The sequence below is a fragment of the Ammospiza nelsoni genome, chromosome 1 (assembly GCF_027579445.1).
Source record: "Ammospiza nelsoni isolate bAmmNel1 chromosome 1, bAmmNel1.pri, whole genome shotgun sequence".
Taxonomy (NCBI): Eukaryota; Metazoa; Chordata; class Aves; order Passeriformes; family Passerellidae; genus Ammospiza; species Ammospiza nelsoni.
This window is the reverse complement of record NC_080633.1, coordinates 146,507,641-146,523,572: the sequence shown is the minus strand read 5'-3', so window position 1 is coordinate 146,523,572 and position 15,932 is coordinate 146,507,641. Positions and strand designations below refer to the sequence as shown.

The window sequence follows — 15,932 nt, the reverse complement described above, 5'->3', positions numbered from 1 at the left end:
AAAAACTGACACACACTGGAGCTGCTGGTCATACATTAGCTCTCAATAGCTTCTTTTATCTCTCAGAGAAAGCCTTGTGTTACAGCCACTGCAGCATTTGATTGCTGTGGTTACAGAATTAACTAATTGCAAGCAGAGCAAGCCAGTTAAGAGACAGAGTTTTTCATACATGATCTGATCCTGTTTTCTTGCTTCCTTATGTGTTCATGTAAGACAGAGAAAGACTGAATGTACTTATAAACACCCATTATACATGCACTGCTTTTTGTGCCCCATAAGAATGTATATAGGTAAATAAACACATATATATATTCAAGGGCATGTTTTCATAAGATTTTATATGTAATATTATATAGATGACTTCACATAATATTTTATAGGTGTGTATCCATCTACATATAAATGTATATTTATTTATTTATTTATATTGTTTATTTATTATTTATTTATTTTAATGTGTATACACACATGCATATATATGGCATTTTAAGATGGGCAAGAATTAGAACACAGGGTTCTAAGTCATATTTTGGGGAACTGATTGAGAAAGAGGTCCTAGTATTTCTTCCCTATAACTTCTTAATTCACACCATTTTCCCTTTTGGAAAACATTGTGAAATTCTTGACCATGGCCTCTTTTTTGTGTGTTCACATGGAACTTTTTTTTACCAAGGATGGAGTTTGAAATGTAACATTCTCATTCTTGCAAGTGCTGAGGTCTTGTTGTACTGGAGGCAAATAAGTCAGGTATCAATTCTGCTGTCACATCATCCAGGCCAAGGCAGTCATGAGGTTGAGTCTTGCAAAATGTGGTGGCCTCAGGTTCCTTAGACCAGAGAAACAAAGGGAAGAGGAGCTTTGCACCTGCATTGGAACTTGTGGGCAGGGATCACCCTTCCTTTCTGCCACTAGAGATTTCATGGAAGTTTCAAAAAAGAAATAAAGCTTTAAATTCAGGAATGACCTAGGTCTATAAAGAATATATGAACCAAATCCTTGTGTACAAATTGAGATGCTATTGGTATTAAGAGCTTTTGATGATATACAACATTTCTCCCAATTGTTTTTTTATAGGGATGGTATTATTTTCAGGCCACTCACAAGAAATTTTAATTCATCATAGCCAGAAAAATTTATGTCTCCCAGAAACTAATCAAGCTTCTGCTGGGTTATCAAGATGAAGACAGACAATTTGCCAGCTGAAAATAAAGCAAAATAACTGCATCACCCAAAGTTCAGCCCTGTACAGGTCAGATCCCCAGATCATGTGTCACTCAGCAGTTCTGCTGTGCCACCGGGGATTTTTGAAGTGGATACTACATTTCTCTTGCTCATACAGAAACACAATTCTGCTCTCCCAACTGAAGCAGCAGCAAACATGCCCTGGGGCATAGCTGCTGTACTAAAAATTTATTGAAGATAAAGCTGGCTCCAACATCCTTCAGTGTTGATAAATTTCTTACCTGGAAAGGTAATGGCAGAGCTGTTTTTCTTTTTCTCTTAGCTGACATTTGCATGTGAAACCACTTCTGTAGAAAATGTTTATATTGATGTTTACTCTAAGCATCAGCCCAGCTGGAATGAATGCACCAGAAGCTACACCAAGGGCTGCCTCTCCTTCTGCATCCACACATTCTCAGAGCTGGTGTAAAGCCTAACACTTGTTTTCTCATTTAACATGTTTTTTTCCCTCTTCCCCAGTCATGTAAAACAATTATTTGTGTCACTGGCAAGTTGGCAGTGGGAAGAGGCACCTGTGTGCTGGTAACACCATGGGGAACAGGATGTGCTGGTGGTCCCTAAGCAGAGGCCACACAATTTCTATTTCTATCAGAATAAATGGATGCAAGAGGTTTTGTCCTTCACCTCTTATCTGGCTCTCTACATTTCATCTGCAGAGATAGCCTAGGAGCAATACTGTGGATTAGATGGATCCTGAAAACATGAGCTCTGGAGTGGCTGTTTTGGGTTCAGTCAGGCTATTCAATATCAGAGAATTCAGAGAACTATGAAAATGTTATTGGCACAAGGTACTTCAAGAGATTGAGGTGAGTCCAAGGAGAGCAGGACACAGAAGTTCTTGGACCCAGCCTTTGCAGTGAGACAGAAACATCACACAGAGATTTCAGGAGAAACATTTTTTCCCCTAGGTTTTTCCATGAAATTCACCATGCAGTAAAATCTGTCTGAGAATAACAGAGGGGTGATTCTAGGACTGATCTCAGCCTGACAGATGTTAGACTTTAGCTGCAAGGGTCAGGCCATCAAATCCTGATGTCTAATGTTGAATATGAAACATTTACATCAGTTTTCCAGCTTAGACAATAACATTCAAGAAATGACAGTAAGGATGCCTGAATCTCATGTCTAAGCTAATGACAGCCATACTTTTGCTGTCATACTAGTGCACTGTTCTTTCCTATGGGCAATTAAACTGCTGGCTTAGTAAATGACAGTGCCAAGAGAACTGTCATTTAAGTCCCAGCATCAGTGCATAAAGGAATTTCTGGCTACTGTAAATGGATGAGGAGCTATTAAAAATCTTGTTTGTTCAAGGCCTCATCAAAAACAGTGTGACAAAACAAAGAGATTTAACATTGATGCCTTAGGCTTTAGCTTTCGTATTTTCCAGATTCTGTAGTGCATTAGTTTATAACTCTGAACTTCATGTAGAGTGTTAGCAAGTTCTCTTCACAGTTTCATTAGACAAAACAATCCTTCCCAGCCTGAGAACCAAGGACACCCCTGCAGCTTCAGGCCCAAAAAGTACAAACAACAGCAAATTAAGGAGAGCAAACTGGGAGGATGGGACTTCATAACCTGAAGCTGTAATTGGACAATTAACCCAATATGTAAATGGGCCAAAACTTACAAGCGTGAAAACACACGACCAGTCACCCATCTTGGGTGTAGCCCCAGCTGGGCTCTTGTGCTGCCCAGGGTGTATTCTTTGAAGGCCTTTTTAATAAATATCTTTAAATAAATATTTTATTCCTTTGACACTGTCTAGCCTCTGTTCTAGGTAGCCTCTCAAGGCATCAACATCCTAACTCAGGAAAAGAACAAATTGCACATTGGTAATGGATGAAGATTCTCCTTTTATTTAAAAACCTCTGTAAAATCAGAGCAAAGGGTCAATTCCAGCATTCAGCCAATTTAATTAGCGATTTCAGAGTAATCATAGTAATGAGCCAAGTCAGCAAAGATGTCGTTGGGGTTCCTGCAGTTCAGGTTGCAAAAACAAGCATTGATCCACATAATTTTCCAGGAAAACTCAGTTCCATCTGGGCACTGGAAGCTCACTTCAATAGTCTTGGACTTGTAGGGTGTGCAGCACCTGTTGTCTGTGCAGACCCCACAGTACTTGGGCCTGTAGGGGCTTTTGCTCACACAGCCAGAGATGGTGTAGTTCATGGGCTCATTCGCCCTGTAGACAGCCAAACATTTCTTCCCGGGCTAAATCAGAGAAGAAAATAAAAATAAAGAGGTTAATATTCAGTGCTGAGACATGTAGGAAATAAAACCCACATTGCTCTTTGCAGCTACCTGAAAGGAGGCTTAGGCAAGGGAGGGGATTCATCTTCTTCTACCAGATGAACAGTGGTAGGACAAAGAGAAATGGCTTCAAATTGTGCCATAAGGGGTTCAGGCTGGATATCAGGAAAAATTTTTTTCACTGAAGGAGAGGTTAAGCATTTGAAAAAGCTGCCCAGAGAAGTGATGAAGTCACCATCTCTAGAAGTATTCAAGAAACTGATATAGCAATTTGCAGTGTGGTTTATCAAGCATGGTGGTATTCAGTCAAAGGTCGGGCTTACTGATCTTAGACATTCTTTCCAACTTTAAGGATTCTATGATTCTATTCTATGATTCCTATGTTTAAAGGGATTTGTAGATTAGGAAAGATTTTACAGCCCTGACCTAGGTAGTGTGAAAGATTTACATGTTTAGACAGAGGAACCCAAAAGCTGTAGAGTATATTGTGCATATACTTGCACAATAGAGTTGTATATTGTGCATATACTTGCACAATAGAGTTCACAGCCATGACCAGGCATGCAGCTCTGCTTTTCTGCCAGCTGAGCACAGGGCTGTCCGAGCCAGCATCAAGCACAGCAGGCTTGGCTTGGCTTTCCTTGCAAGGACCTTTTGGCTGGAGCTGAGACTCTCAGGGAAAGGTTTTCATACCAGCACAGGCAGGACATATTTTGGAACTCTGTGCAGCACAATAAGTCCACATACAAGTGCAGCCTCATGAGGCCTGAACGCTGCCAAACAAAGGCTGACTCAGTGTCCATGGGGTGCACAAAGGAACAGCCCCCACCTTTATGTGCTGGGTTATATCCACCTCACAGGGCCTCATGTTGCACAGGCGGCTCTCCTTCAGGAGCCGGCACTGCTCGTTGTCGTTGGAGATCCTGGTGGAGATGCCCAGCCCACAGGTCTTGGAGCAGGGGCTCCAGGGTGAGGTGTGCACAATGCAGTTCTTCTGCCAGGCTTCCTCCTCTCCCTCGTAGGCTGCGGACACAGATTAACCCCACGTCATTCAGCCCGGGCAGCTTTACATATTAAACACCCTCTCCCCAGCTCATTGCACATTCAGGCCACTAACCCAAATAACTAAACCACAGCAAAGTGGCCCAGCATTCCTGTGAACATCCCACCCTCTTTGTGCTGACCTACTTGTGTCAGGCTCTCCATCGCTGCGAGCGCTCGGGGCCAGGGCTCGTTCCTTTATTCCCCTTCACAGCCTCACACAAGGGGGTCCTTGTCTGGGACCCCCAGGTGCTGCCACAGTATAAACAATTACAGAAGCCTGAGCCAGCGGGTGGAGAGAGGGGGTGAGATCTGATCTCACCATGAAGGTTTATTTCTGAGCCCATTCACTTGGTTCCCCATAGCAGAAAGTGGTCAGCGTCTCTGCTGGATGGCAGAGAGCTTGGGAAGCAGCCACAGGCTTCCACTGGGAGGAAGAACAGCTTCAATAGCTCTCAGAGAGCTCAGCAGCCATTTGAAGAAAGGATGGGCTCTGTTTTGAAAGCAGCCAACATCCCTACTTACAGTTCTGTCCCAACCTCAGCCAAAGTCCCCACTGCTTTACAGCTCACAGGACAGTCCATAGAAACTGCTGCATTGAGCTTGCTCGCTTTTATATTCATTATTATATTAATTATTATATTAAATTTAATAAATGCTACTCTGACTTCTATAAGACTTCTCCTTAGAGGAGAAAAGCCAGGAAAACAAAGCTATGTTTTGCCCATTTTGGGACACAGCCATGAGGACATAAGGCCAGTTTCGGTAGTAGATATTTTGAATTTGGGCCCACCCCACATTTCAGAGCTATCAGGGACAAAGAAATGAGGGCTAAACTCTGGTGGTTTTACCTCAAAAATGAAGACTGAGGTTTGTTTTTTTATTTTTTTGCAACAAAAGACCAAGGTTTGGGAAAAAGCTCTTCCCACCAAGGAGCCAAAATCTTTGTTTACAACAATCCTGTCTCTCCTTGAGCTCTGCTGTTGTGAGATGGTCTAAAACATGGAGCTAATGTGGCTAATGTCACTACAGTTGTAACAGGGCATTTTGACAATAAATTTAAGACATATGGCAAGTTGAATCCATCTTAAGCATTTGGGACCATGTTTGAGGCAAATGATAGCACCTCTGTGCAGTGGGTTACGTGATCATTATTATAAATGTGAGTGTGAGGACAGAATGTTTAATGATGCCATCAGTTCAGAATTGATGAAAAGTTGTACTACCACAAAGACAACTTAGCCCAGCTCACAGTGAAATTTCCACACAATAATTGCCTTTAAGGTGTTGTGTAAGTTTGAGACTCCTAAGTCCTATCCTAATGTACAGGGGCTTTAAAATTGCACTACAGTAGCAATATAACCTGGACAGAAAGCCTCAGTCCCAAATTAAACTGAGTCCATTCTCTTTCCCAGAGGGTTCAGACTGAGGGAAAAAAATTAATATGAAAAATTAAAAAGGACTTTTGATATATTTGGAGTTCCAGCAGACATGTCCTTCAAAGGGGGCTTTGGCACACAGAATTCCAGAATGGAATATGCACATCATTATATTCATCAAATATGCACAAGCATATTTGATGAATATAACAGTCATGGAATTGTGAGATGGTTTGTGTTGGAAAGGACCTTAAAGATCATCTCAATGAACTCCCCTGCCATGGCCAGGGGTAGCACCCACTAGATCAGGGCCTTCACCACCAGGGATGGGGCATCCAAATCCATATTGCTACTAATGAGTTCCACTGGTGTTTGCCTGCCCTGTCCTTCAGCACGTGCTGTGTGGGAGGCTGTGTCTCCCTCACAAAGGTCAGACACCTGCCAGGAATGGCAATACAAATTGATACTTTGCTTGTAGACTCTGCCAGATGGCAAAGGAGAGCTCTGCCTTGGCAAAGGAGAGATCTGCCTTGGCAAAGAGCTCTGCCTCATCCCCGCCGTACCTGCAGAGGAGATGTGGCGTGGAGATGTCTTCCTGATTTTCCTGGAGTCATCACAAACCCACTGCTCGCAGCACTTCCCTGTCATCTTAATCAGCTTTGGGTTTGGGCACCAGACAAGTGGAGGACGTGAGTTTGTGCACATGGGAACACAGCCCACAGCACCATTAATGCAGGTGCAGTTGTATTTGCAGTTGGGCTGGAATGTCTCCCCGTTCTTGTACCTGAGTCCATTGAGGACACATCCTACACCAACAATCTCTGACAAGAAAGAAAAAGAGAGAAAAACACACAGAGCACCATTAAAAGAATGCTGGCAACAAACAGCTCTAATGTATTCCTTTACCAAGCTGATCTGTGGGCTGGCAGTTCTGCAGAGCATCGTGTTCAGCCTGATGCTGCACCATGCGTAGTTACACCATCTAGGAAACTGTTTCCATTCTAAATCACAGCAAAAAAAAGAGAACCTTTTAATGTTTCAATGAAAAAATAAGTTAGAAAATAAAACAAGTTTTATCTACAAATTCCTACTTAAAAAAACCAAAATCATTTCATAGCGTGGTGGTAGGAATTACTCACAGGGGGAGAAATCAAATAATTTAAAAAAGTATATTTAGTGAAATTTGAGGTTTTCAGAGATATATGAGACATTCATGGAATTGCACATATGACACAGCTGTTAACAACACCTGTGTATATCTGAAGCAAAAAGAGAGAACAAACAAGGGAGGAAAAGGAGCACCTAAATGTCACTGGATTCCTATATTCAGGAAACTAGATCTTACCCAGTTTATCACAGAGCAGTTTTCTTAGAAAATAAAGTACACATTATAAAGCCATAAAAATAAATATTTTATGTGTAATTATTTTTTGTATAAAATCACTTTTAAAAGTCAAGCCTTTTGATTGCTCATGAACAGTAATCACAGAGCAGCATTTTTTTTGTTGTTGTTTCAAATTATAGACAGTTATTTGGAAGCAGCATCTTTCAATGGAAAATTCAAACTTTAGTCTCTTGTTTAGTCACACGGAGGCACTGCTCACACTGGTTGTGTTGCTTATGTTTTGAGTCTGGTCAGAAATGGAGCTGCTTCAGGAAAACACAAATTGAAATGCTGGATTAAAATTCTGCAAAGGCTTCCTATTTTTAGAATGAGCTGAATGAAAACATGAGGCACAAATCCCTTTTTCTGCACAAAAATGGGAGCTGTTGGAATTTCAAGCACAGATCTAGATCTCCAGTTCACACTCAGCTCCAATTTTTGTAATGCTTCAGCCTTTGTACTGAAAAGGCAATCACCCAGTGCTGGAGCTGGGCCTGAGAATTCAGAGAGACTTCTAGGTACACACACAGATTGTGACAGTTCAAAAAATGCTGTGTCTCCTGGTGCTTTCTTATGAGTGTATTCCTCCTGGATTATGTTAATTTAGAAGTCTCTGCAGAGACTTCCTACAGGTCTCATAAACCAAGAGGTTCACTATGAGAACATCCCCAAACGCAGACAAAGGGGCTGTTGAATGTCTTCATGAAGAACTTCACTGAGTCTGCATCAAAATAAAGCAATTTGGACCCACATCCTTATTCCCAGCCCCACATGCACAATATCTGCCTCACCCCCTGGGCCTGTGCTCAGCACCTGCTGCCTCTGCTTTGCTGCAGAGAAAAGCCAACAACAAAAGGAGAGTTGCAGTGACTCCCAGCAGGTTCCTATTTGATGTCTGTGAGGTTAAATCCCGGGGCACACCTCAGCATGGCAGTCCAGATACAGACTGAATTTCCCCCAGTTTGACACCACTCCCTTTCCCAACACATATTCCTGACTCTTTCAGGGTCTTTAGTTTCCATAAATTACATTGTTTCTGTAGCCCTTCAAGCCCTGGATTCTCTAGATCCAGCCAAAAGCATCCATGTGCAAATCCAGTTCCTCACAGAAGTTAGTCCCCAACATCCAGCACAGGATTCCCACTCACAGGAGCTTTCAGACCCCCGGTCAGGACAGAAGCTGGTGGGCTCAGAGCAGGGTGATGCAGCCTCTGTGTGGCCCAGGGTACAAGAACACATCAGCAGACCCTGTCCTGTGCCTCTGCCTGGGTGCTGAAAACAAGGGAAAGGCCACAGGTTTCTCTGGCAGTCAGAGACAATCTGCCTCACATCCTACCCATGGAAAGAGCTTCCTCTTGTTCCCTTCAGCTGTGCACACTGTAAAGCTGCTCCCAAAAAACCCATAAATGTCACATAACCACAAATGTCCCATGTTGTCATGGCAGTAGGGAAGGGAAAGCAGACTGGGAATGCCTCCAGAGCTCACTGGAAGAGCTGGGGTCAGTGTTCCTTCAGCACAGGGATGTGCCCCTGGCACACAGAGTGCCTGGGATGTGTGGGAGGACTGCAAAGACCAAAAGATATCCAACTAAGAAAACAACCATTTAAATAAATAAACAGATGCAAAGCACCACGAGGGCCTTTAGAGAGGCCTAGGAAGCCTGATAGCTTTGAGACACCATCCAGCCTGTTTTCCTCTTCCAGCACAGGGCCAGCTGTAACGATGTCATTCTTGACAATGTTTGTCTAACCTGCTCTTGCAGACCTCTCATGAATGTTCTACACACAGTCCAGACAATGCATTTAAATGATCTCATATCCTCTTTTCTTAGCCTTAATCTTTTCTAATCTTGAAATCACTGTTTAACCTTACAGCTCCTAGCACGTAACTTCTCTTGTTGTTATTTTGCTTGTATCCTACAAAAATCTGGTCAGACTGCACTTTTTGCATGCTTGATTTTTTTTTTTTTTCTTCTTTTGTGCCTGAGCCAGTGCAAAGCCGGGTCATTTCTTACTAGACTTCCCACCCTGCTGCTGAGCAATGCCTAGTATCGCTTCTGCAAGAACCTGCCAGCTTACCCTGAACTTCTTAACTCCTCAAACCTGTCCTTTGGGTAACCTCTGCTCATATTCTAAGTTTATTGAAGCCCACAGTTTGCGATATTTTTCCTCTTCTGTGGATGAGTTATTCTATCAGTCCATCTCACAGTCAGCTCTCCTCCGGGTTTCCTTTCACCTTTACATTTTCTCTTAAATAATTTGTTTTTATGTTCCGGTCCAGAAGCCCCTTGATTTGAATGGCTTTTTCCTGTTTATGAACCTAAAGCCATGACCATATATTCTAATAACTTACTAAAAGCAGCCTTTCTGATCAGCAATGTGTGTGGCTGGGCTGATGATCCTTTCACTTTTAATTATTCCCAGAGTAATAATTTTCAAAAATTTCTAATTTTTATGAGAGATTTAGGGTCCCCTCATGTTTTGGAACTCAGAACAAGTGAATATGCTCTTGATACATAAACCACTATCTAATTTCTTTCTGTGCTTTTTCTTGAAAAACATTCCAGTGTCAGGGAACCAAAAGTTTGCTGTCAGAGGTGGAAAGAAATCCTTCTGCCTCATAACAGCTAATGTGACTGGAACCATTGTAAAATTGAGGCTCAAACCTCAATTTGTAGCTGACAAGATCTGATAGGAGATGATTAATTCCTGACCATCTTGACAGGGTGTTCTACAGACCATGTGCTATCCTTCTAAGGTATCTGCTATAGGGAATTGGCCAAAAGAGCCTCCTTAATATCATGTAGGGGCCCATATTACTTGTCTGTAAATCCTGCTGTCTATCTATCCTTCCTTCATCCCCAACCTACTACAGCACCTCCTCCTGTTACAGAATAATCTATTTACACATATGGAGACTTCCAAATGTTGGTGGTCTTTGCTCTTGGCTGCACTCAAATCAAAAGGCAGGAATTCAGGTGTCATTTCTCATCCAGCCAAGTGCCCTGAGAACAAAGACAGCTACAAGGGAATGGAAGATGCCGCATGGAGGAGCTGATAAACGTGAAGCCAGGTATCTAAAATGAGATAAATCTCAACCCCTGCTCAGCCAGCTGAGCTGCCAGCCTATATCTAATCAAAAATATATGTACATCACTTACGTGCACATACTCCTATTTCGTACCTAGGTCTGTCTCCGCTGTAGTCACAGTACAAGCCCCTGTGGAAGTCACAGGTGTCAGCCTCGGTGCAGCTCTCCCCTCTCTGCTTGGCACACGTCTTGCAGCAGTCACAGCCGTCCGTGACCAGGCTGACGCCGGGCGCACAGCGTGGCGGGGACCGGGGGCACTCGCAGGGCCACCTGCAGTACTGAGCCCGTGTGTAGGGCTCCTCCGTGGCTGGGACGGGGCTGCTCATGCTCAGGGAGGTCTGGCCAGTGGCCTGCAAACAAAGAAACACAGCTTGGAGAGTGTTACAGAGAAATGGGGGCTGCAAACCCTGTGCTGCAAACCCTGTGCTGCAAACCCTGCGCTGCTTAGTCCTCAGTTAAAATCCCCTCAGGTCTCATGAGTAAAAAAAAGAAACTTTAACAAACCAAGCCTACAAGTCAATTATTCATTATTCATTATTCAATTATTCGTTATCAATGAATTATCACATTCAAAATTTGATAATCAGATAAAAAGTATGATCAAGGTTAATCAAGGTAGGAAAGGGATTTCATGTAGCACAGTGATGCCATTCCAGGTCACTATTACTGAGATCATGGAGAACTGGGATGCCATAGTTCATGTCAAAACCCAGAGAAGGTAGAGGCTCATTGCATTCTGAGCTCTCAAATCCCTAGACAACAAACTCTGGATGACATTTAACAGCACCAGCCTTGCTTGTAGTGCAGGAAAGGTGCAAATCAGGCAAGTGACAAAGCAAAGATTTTGTTTTTCTAAGAGAATCACTGCAAAGAAAACCTGGGCTTTACATGGGGGTCAAGCAGGGCACAGAAACAAATGGAGTTATTCACATGAGGTCGACAGCAGAAGGAACATGGCACTGCTTGGGCACGTGCAGTCTAGAAGCCCTTTCTAGTGCTGCAAAAAATAAGTGTGCAACCCTAAAAACTTCAAAGAAGGAAAGTCAGACTCTAGAAATTGCTAAGGCAATTCCCTCCATTACTGCCTTCCCTGTACTGTACATTATATCCCCAGTGTTTTTCCTGTTTGTAGTTTGAGATGTCTCAAACAAAAGGTTTTCCAAAATCTCTCCATGAAGAAAATGCCTCACCCAAGAGTTTGTGGGAAAGGACACCACAGCTGGTGAGCTATCCATCAGGATAGCTCTACGAAGTCCCTTTACTTTCTTTTACAGTTTCTTTGTTAGCAGGCTCAGATTTTATTAAAGTACATTTCTAAGCCTGCTGCTGCTGTATCTGAAGGTGTATTTAAATATCTTGGAAACTGGTTATCCTATATTTAGAACACTAAATTGGGAACACATTGCTAATCACTGCCAAATAGACAATGTGTTTGCTCTGGGCAGAATTCCCAATTCCATTAAGGTCCCCTTTACAAACAGTTGGCCCTAAAGTAGGCTTAAAAACACCTTTAAACTCTTGTTTAAACTAAAACATACCAATATAATTTACTCCCACTTTAGGGCTCCTTGATGCTGTCAGGATTGTTAAAAGAGGAACATTCAGATTGATGAAAAGCTCTGGCCTTTCAATCCTAGGATTTTTCATTCCACTCACAATCATTTGAGTAGGTGCAATAATCTGCCACTTGAGAAGAGAGGCCTCCTCAAGTGCCATAAACCTATTTACTTTGTTGCTGATCATTTAAAAAAGTGCTTAATAATCAGGTCCAGAAATACAGACAAAAGTCACACAAAGCTATTTAAAGAGCTCATTGCCACAGCCCAGCCCTGTAAGTAAATCCCTTCACCATCCCTTGTTTCTATTGTCAACATGAGCAATCAGCTTCTCCCTGTGCAGATGTGAACGTGTCTGTGAGCCAGCACACGTAGCAAAGAGGAGCCCTCGTGCTCCTGTGGGTTTAGTTAATATGTGAAGGGCTGAGGCTGAGCTCTTGTAAAGCACAGAACAGCTGGGAGACATTCGGTGGCTTGTGAGAAACAGGAGTTTAGAGTAAATTATTATTAGAGTAAATTATTCAACAGCCCTTCCTCTAGGTCTGACACCTGAGCCAGCCAGGGAAGCCCTTCCAGTGTCCTTACAGTGAGCTAGGGCTAAGTTTATAGAGAGTTGGGGTAAATGTGTAAGGTAGTAGGCCTAGAAGATTAATGAGTAGGAGGAAGATTATGAGGGATATTAAAATTAGGGCTCATTTGTGTCCTTTTTTGTCTAGGGGTATTATTAGTTGCTTTGTGACAAGGTTGATAAATCATAGTTGGAGGGTTGAGAGTCGGTTAGTAATTCATTGATTGTCTAGGGAGGGTAGTAAGAGAGCTGGGAATGTTATTGAGATGAGAATTAGTGGGATTCCTAGGAAGGGTGGGCTTGGAAATTGGTTGAAGAAGCTTAAGTTCGTGGTCAGGTTCAGGGGGTAGAGTTTGGAGCAATGGGTGGTTTGCTAGAAGGGGGGATTTATTGACATGAATGACAGAAGTTTGGGTTGGATAATTAAAGAGAAAGTGAGTCATGAAGTGAGCATGATAAAAAATCAGGGGCTAGGGTTTTGTTGTGGATGTGCTGGCTGAATTGTCCAGAGGTGTGACTGAGTCCCTTGGATGGATAGTGCACATGAGCATCTTCAGATAATCAGTGTGGACAGGCATCAAACCCATCACTCTGGGTTTTACAAACAGGGAAGGCATGGAGTGTTGGGGTTGGCATCGTGTCCTAGGCTCCATCTCCACCTAAACAAAACCCAGCCTTTGGAAACTGTTTTCTACTGGAGCCTTTAAAAGGGCACAACCTGTACAGCCTTGCAGCCTCTCCTCTCCTCTCCTCTCCTCTCCTCTCCTCTCCTCTCCTCTCCTCTCCTCTCCTCTCCTCTCCTCTCCTCTCCTCTCCTCTCCTCTCCTCTCCTCTCCTCTCCTCTCCTCTCCTCTCCTCTCCTCTCCTCTCCTCTCCTCTCCTCTCCTCTCCTCTCCTCTCCTCTCCCTCAGGCCTTCATTGAGGGAAAAACCATTCTGTAGATTAATAAAATTTTTGGGTTTCCCCTTTCCATGGTCAGCTGTCATCACTTAGGAGTACCTAAGTCTCTTTGGAAAAGTCATTCAGCCCAACTACTTCAATGTCCCAGAACATTTTAGAAAATAGACCCTTCCATTTTAATGAGTATATTGGTTAAATCATCATGACTAATGCTTTCCACAAGTGCTATCAACAGGAAATCACACTGTAACAGCCTTTCCCAATGGCTGTCTTTCATTAGAAAAAAACACCAAAAAAACCCCCAAAAAATCCACCCATGTTATTTAAGGTTTCAGGAATCATGTATTTAGGGTCAGTATAATGCAGAGGAGGACAATGATTTTGTAAGAAATCTGAAATAAGATTTCAGTTTAAGAAAGTGATAAGAACAAAGAGAAAATGAACAGTAAAAGTCACACTAGTGGGGATTTGACAAGCTTATTTCAAAATATCAGAAAGATAAAAGAATTAGCCTGTTAGGAAATTAATTTTCTGAAGTACTGGTAATTAACCTGTTTCATTTAATTATTCTTTAATCTTGGAGTCTGCAGATTTGTTATCTTGGGTGCCAAGGAGAAAATATTCCACCAAAATTATTCATGAGTTCTAATTTTTCTGCTTCTGGAGACACAAGCCCACCTCATTAAAACAAGATGAAGCCTTTCTCATCCTGATATATGCTTGCCAAGCTCCAAAATTACTTTCTTTTTGCATCTGCAGAGCAGATGGCTAGCAACAATTCCCAGCTAATTTCTGTCTTCACATTCAAGAAAAGAGGAGAAAATAAGAAAACTACCCACTGTCTGCCATAGCCACAAACTCAGTATTTTTATTAGCCAGGAGTTTTACTACCAATTTTTAAGACATAAAATGGATAGCAGCATTTTAGCAGCACATTCTTCCTACTGGCAGCACATATTTTCAATCTTTTGAAAAATCCTGCAATTGTAAGTATGTTTTAATTTTGAAAACTGGAAAAATCACACTATGGTACTGAAACCAGTGTATGTAGCCCAAACTACAAGCTAGGCAGTCTTTTCGCAGAACTTTTACATAGTACATGAGAAACCTCTACCTTTGCTTTAAAGCAGCAAAGCATCACAATATACCCCTTTGCTTCCAGCTTTTACAGATGTTTCAAAATAAATTCATGTGCATTGATTTTACTGTTTCAGTGCTGAAAGATCTCACTCTTAAAACCTTTTTCTTTCAAGTATTTTTCTTTTCAGCGGGGTGGAGGCAGGGAGAAACTTTCCCTGTTCTTCCCTTCCAGTTTGTTGATGGGAAATGTTCAGACAGGAGGGTGATTTCTAAATTGGATTCCTTTGGCTGCCAAGAGAGCTGGAGAAGTGGTTCCATAGCAGCAGAAACCTTGGTACTTTATCAGCTTCCACTGTTTTCTCCTTGGTGGTAATTTAGTCTCAAAGGAGAACTTTTTATTTCAGTCAGAGCTGCCCAAGCAGTCTTTTGCAGGATACACATTGCTGGGTGCACTACATTTAATTTCTAACAGTAGAACACATTAAAATAGTTTTAACCTACAATTCTGATACTGCCCTTCTGAGCAAATGCCAGATGTTGTTGATGGAGGGATATGATGTGATCTGGATTATCCTGTTCTCTATCTCTGACATACTCACAAGTGAAAATGATTAGTGAGGAAATTTTATTAAAACATTCTCTGTACTACAAGGTCTGACAACGTCATCCTGTCACTGTTTAGAAGTAAGTCCAGATTTGGAGTTTGACTGTACTAAACAAGAACACTGAAGTAAAAAATGCAGATTTATGCAGACACTTTGGGATGCATCTCCTAGGAAAGGGCTGGGCCCTTGTACATAACACACATCTGCTTTCCCCTGGTTCCACCTACTGGCTGAACTATTGAGACAGCACAAGCAGAAATGCCTGTAGAGACAATTCCAGTTCCAAGAACCCATTATTCCCATTATCCAAAATTATTTTAAAGACACCCCAGGAGACTCATGCACATTCCCAGAGTTTCTTACATTAACCTGATGTAGCACATTCCCAGGGGAGCACAGCAGCTGCAGCTCAATAAATAAGTAAAAAATGAAAAGACAAAATGAAATATAAAAATCCATTAAATAAAGCCACATACCTTTCCATCCCTCAGTTGTATTTCTGGGCAAGCATAGAGGATGCTTAGTTTCATTCCAGAACTGACAGAAGTTAAAAACTCATAATGCTTGTCAGAGAGATGGCAATGTAAAACAGGACCTGGCTTACATCAGTGGGCTTAAATCAGGCCCTCAGGGTAGACATTTTTCTTGATTTTGCTCAGCTGAAACTTCTGTGCTGAATATTTCTGAATATTTGCATTATTATTATACCCAAAACAGATGGGTTAACAGAGAGCCAGTTCTTACAGGGAGATCAGCAGTAATCACAGTACCATCAGGACTTCCTTGCTGTTAAACTCTTGCAACAAATCCCTAAGTCCCCATGAATGCTCATAA

At 42.2% G+C, this 15,932-nt stretch overlaps 1 protein-coding gene across 1 annotated transcript in view; it reads right to left on the bottom strand.

Annotated features, from left to right (window-relative positions):
- Positions 1–3,078: 3,078 nt before the first annotated feature.
- Positions 3,079–15,932, bottom strand: part of CCN4 (cellular communication network factor 4) — a 35,246-nt gene continuing 22,392 nt past the window's right edge. The window contains exons 3-6 of the mRNA XM_059474707.1: positions 10,460–10,739; positions 6,479–6,736; positions 4,325–4,518; positions 3,079–3,456 (exon numbers count right to left, since the gene is read on the bottom strand). Coding sequence (XP_059330690.1) covers positions 3,157–3,456; positions 4,325–4,518; positions 6,479–6,736; positions 10,460–10,739 — 1,032 coding nt within the window. The 3' untranslated portion in view covers positions 3,079–3,156. The remainder of the gene's footprint in view (positions 3,457–4,324; positions 4,519–6,478; positions 6,737–10,459; positions 10,740–15,932) is intronic.